Consider the following 5,000-nt stretch of genomic DNA (forward strand, 5'->3'; position numbering starts at 1 on the left):
TCCTCCCCCCTTCCACTACCAACATCGTCACAACACCATCTTCTCGTATCTCTCGACGCGAATCGGTATCGGTACTTTGCAATCGCTCCTGAACAAAAACTCGGGCTTGGAAATACGCGTTAAAGATACCACCGAGAAACTTTAAATTAGTTTATTCTAATCTTACTCTCTCTCTCTCTCTCTCTCTCTCTTTCTCTCTATCTATCTATCTATCTATCTTCCACACTCTTTCTCTACTAGAAACTCTCTTGAGAATGTAGGTAGGTACACGCGCATAACGTACGATTCAAATTTGGATCGTAATCAGAGAATGACTCGGTTAAGAGCGAGGAAAGCTTACCGGTTAAACTTTCTTCGATAACTGGGTCAAACGCGCGGCATTCTCGCGCTAGGATTTTCCCTTTCCCTCCTTATTTCCCTCCCTTCCTCTGCCTCTCTCTCTCTTTCTCCTTCTCTCTCTCTTTCTCTCTCTCTCTCTCTCTCTCTCTCTCTTTCTCTCTCTTTCTCTCTCTATTTCACGGATTAAATAGATAAAATACTTTCTTGACAAGGTGATTCGGTAAAAATGAAAAATTTATTAATTTTCTTTTTCTCTTTTTCGCGATGTTCAGAAAGAAAAAAAAAAAAGAAAAGAAAAGGAATTAAATGAAATTAGAGCAAAAAGAAAGAAGTATAGTTGGTGCAAACATTAGGGATACGGGGAATAAAATCACAGATTATCCAGGATTCATTAAAATGAAAAGCACATAACTTTTGATCGTTGGAAAATTCCAACGGTAAGTGCATCTTGCTCGTTACGAACGATGGACCTTCGAAATATCTAGGCCATCTCTGCACTCGCATAATTTCTCCGTCGTATAACTTGCTAAACTACGAGAGAAAGATGAGACTCTTGCCGTGTTACTCGCTTGATCCGAGTTATATTTATACGTAAAAGAAAGAAAAGAGAGAAATAGAGAGAGAGAGAGAGAGAGAGAGAGAGAAAGAGAGAAAGAGAGAGAGAAAGAGTTTCACGAGATGTCATGTTGAAACTTATTTTTGATGATCACTTCCGTTTCCGTATGGTTTGATCGATGCAAATTAAAATAATCGATGCAGATTAAAATAAGATATATATATATATATATATATATATAAAGATAAAAAAAAGATAGTAACAAAAGAATCACATTATCATTCAAATAATAAGATAAATAAATAAATAAAAGGAAGATAAAACGATAATATCGAAAATTAAAAGAAAAAGAAACTTACTGAAGCTAGCCGCAGGCTGAGTATGATCCGCGGCCGTGGCTGCGGATGGAGGGGTGTAGCTGCTGCAGTAGTACGGCGGGTGCTCTATTTTGATCGCGTTTATTTGAGGCTGCATGTCGCTGAGGTCATGCAGTATGGACGCTGAAACCAGACACACATCAACGGTTACGGATCCTCGATGCTTACCACCTACGTCATCGCGTACGTCGAGTCGAAGGGATAGGGCAGCCATTACGAAAACAACTCTCTTATTTTTTCCCTTCCGCCTTCGAACTCGATGATTCTCCCTGTGACTTTTCAATCGAGAAATATATAATGAATTGCAATTATATATATATACACACACACACACAATTCTATATATATGCGTGTTAGAATTTATATATGTATGTTTAATTATGTATATATATATATATATATATATATATATACACGTAAGGAAGACATATCGTATATTTGCATTCAATTCTGACTTATATTAACATTAAAAATCCATGAAAACAATCTGAATAAGATGGAAAGATTCTACAGAGAATCATTTAATCAATGATTCACGGTGTATATATGAAGAAGTTCGTCACTGCATGAAAACACGTAAATACATAATACATATATTATCGAACTACAACAGTACGTAGAATTATTTTCATGTTCAAGATTGAAAGACGCATTTTATTTGATCAAGACTCAGCTATCTAATTGATCATTGATTATTATAAAAGAAGAAAAAAAATAAAAATAAAAAAGAAATAGTATACCTAAAGAAAAAAAAAAAAAAAGAAAAAATAAGACGTATCGGACAAAATTTAGAGATTGAGATTACGCGAATACATAGACATTATCAAGAGAACGTCCCACGGGAGGATCTAATTATAAGATGACGAGGACGGTGAGGAAGAAGCTTCTCGAATGGTGCGTAGCTTAGGTATATTCGAAGAGGGCCAACGGATATTTATTCGGCACGTTCTCTATCCAGCGACTCGTCTTGCAGCAAATAGGCACTGACGCGGATCCATCGAGGGACAGGTGCTGTTTCTTGGCCGTTCCCCTTTTATTTTTTTTTCTTCTTTCTTTCTCTTTCTTTCCTTTTTTTTTCTTTTTTATGTCATCACTTTCGTTCGATCTAAGTCGTGCGAAAAATTTTTACAAGAATAATCCCTCAGCGAAAATTCTTGGAGAAAATAGATTTTCTTTCCCTCATCCCTATCCCACCACCTTTTACCTTCCTCTTCCCGCCCCGTTTACCAGCACCTACAAATAGGAAAAGCGAACGCGTTCTTTTGTCCTCGATGCGGAACCTACGGAAGTTACAAAGCCTGGACGGTATCACGTGATGTTGAAAAACAGAAAGAGAGAGAAAGAGAGAGAAAGAGAGAGGGAGGGAGGAAGGGAAGTAGGGGCAGAAAGGGGGAGAGGGAGGTCGATCGTTCCACAACGTCATCGCACGGAAAAATGTTCTCTCGCTTTTCGCACAATGCCATCGAGAATATTAATCCTACGCCTTTTTTCCCTTTCGCCCGGACGATTACGCGTGGCAAAAATTGCGCCCCCTTTTTTTTCTTTCTTTCTTTCTCCCTTTTTTTTGTCTTTTTCTTTTTTTCCGTTCGCCCTATCACCATCATGCACCCACCCAGTAGGCCGTTCACTAGATACTCTGGAAAACGCATGCCCGTGTTGGTGGTCCACATGATGTTGGTGCGAGCTCCACTAGGGGAAGGAGAGTCGAATATTGGGGAGAAAAAAAAAGATCCTAGAAAATAGTGCTCCCCGCGGGCCTAGAGTTGCTAGAGTCATGAGGACTAAAAAGAGAGATAGAGAGATAGACAGAGAGATACAGATAGAGAAAGAAAAAGAGACAGAGAGAGAGAGAGAGAGAGAGAGAGAGAGAGAGAAAGAAAGAGAGAGAGAGAGAGAGAGAGAGAGAGAGAGAGAGATTCTGCTGTGGGAGTATGTGCATTGTGGGAGCAAAAGTGGGGAGGAGGGAGAGGGAGAGAGAATGGAGAACGGACCAGAATTGCACGTGCATCGGCGTCAGCTTGATTCCCATTTTTTTTTAACCAAGAAAACTTTGCTCGAATCGGTTCGCGATCGTTTCTTCGTTAGTATAATACATACTATAGTTCTCTCACTATCGTATTTTGGAAACAAAAAGATCTTGTTAGAAAGTAATGACCATATTTGATTGAATGATCGATCAATTCTGATTTTCGTGATAGATGATGAGAGAAATGACATTAATACGAATACGAAAAAAAGAGAGAGAGAAAGAGAGAGAGAAAAAAAGAGAGAGAAAGAGAGAGAGAGAGAGAGAGAGAGAAATCTCTTTGTAATCGTTTTCTAATTGACTCGAGATTCTTCACAAAGGAATGTATTACGAAAACGAAAAAGATTTCTTTCTTCTCTTCCGTCTTTCTCTCACCTTCTTGTTTTGTTTGCCACTTCGCATTGCCACAATTTTCCAAGTGTTAAGAGTCCGCCCCTCCTAACAAGTTATTTCCACGTCGGGAGAAACGCGGAAAGACGGAAACCGTTCAGGAAAGCACAATTGAGCCGTAACAGTGGCGCGAAAACCACCAGCAACGAGACTCGCCTGCCTGCCTCCAATAAACTTGGACGGAGAGGAAAGAGAATGTTCACGGAAACGAGAGAGAGAGAGAAAGAGAGAGAGAGAGAGTGAGAGAGAGAAAGAGAGAGAGAAGGAGAAAGAGAGAAAAGGAAAGAAGGAGAAACAGAACGAACGAACGAATGAGAGAGAGAGAGAGAGAGAGAGTCCGAAGCTCTTAGCAAGCTCTGAGGCCCTGAGCATTGTTCCCTGTCTATTAATACACCGGGTTGCATACTAATCTGCTGCCACGAGAGAGGAAAAGAGAGGAGACGAGTTGGTGAGATACTAGCTAGAGAAAGAGGGAGAGAGAGAGAAAGAGAGAGAGAGAGAGAGAGAGAGAGAGAGAGAGAGAGAGATACGGCTATACTACTCACTGCGTGCATTTGTCGAGGCGTGTTTCGAGACTCGCACAGTTTCTTGATACGCGTTCTCCTGGCCTATTATTCTATTTAACGACAATGTTAGTCGCGTGTCTAGCACGAGCTATCACGATTGTATCCCTCGTTTGGTCATTTTTTGTTTCTTTCTTTTTTTTCTCTTTCTTTCTCTTTTCTTTCTTTCTTTCGTTTTTCTCTTTTTTTCTTTTTTTTTTTTTTTGAATGTAAATTGCGATCATCGAAAATTGATCAACAACTTTTATATATTTGTATGTATATATCTTATTTTATTGATTTGAAATACATTATCGTATTGATCATATTTCCATTTTTATTGAATACCTGTTATTGTTTGATAATGAAATATATTAAATTTTATTATTTGAATTTAAATACATAATGAAATAAGAATATTGTAATTGTGGTATGTGAATGTATATCAAGCAATTTTTGAAAAATCAAGGAAAACATGTTTCAAATATATTAGTCGAAATATATTCGTTTCAATTTTTATTAGATACTTGTGATTGTTAGATGATAAAATAAATGTTACTGCATTTAAAATATAACAAATAGAAATATCATAATCTCTGAGATTATTTGATTGAAGAAAAAAAAAAAAATAGAAGAAAATTCAATGTAAAAAAAAAATTAAGTAATTATTATGAGTCAGACATATCGAGAAGAAAATGAGAAAAATTCGGACTTACGAAAATGGAAGGAGTATATTATTTTTTTTGTGAATACCGAAAAAGAATTTCTCT

At 37.7% G+C, this 5,000-nt stretch overlaps 1 protein-coding gene across 10 annotated transcripts in view; it reads right to left on the reverse strand.

Moving 5' to 3' along the window:
• LOC124951988 (nuclear factor 1 X-type) overlaps positions 1 to 5,000 on the reverse strand; it is a 61,043-nt gene that overhangs the window by 14,435 nt on the left and 41,608 nt on the right. For all 10 annotated transcript variants that reach the window (XM_047501187.1, XM_047501186.1, XM_047501181.1 and 7 more), the window contains one exon: positions 1,255 to 1,395. In XM_047501187.1, the coding sequence (XP_047357143.1) occupies positions 1,255 to 1,395 (141 nt within the window). The remainder of the gene's footprint in view (positions 1 to 1,254; positions 1,396 to 5,000) is intronic.

This window comes from Vespa velutina, chromosome 10, assembly GCF_912470025.1.
Source record: "Vespa velutina chromosome 10, iVesVel2.1, whole genome shotgun sequence".
NCBI classification, from domain to species: Eukaryota; Metazoa; Arthropoda; class Insecta; order Hymenoptera; family Vespidae; genus Vespa; species Vespa velutina.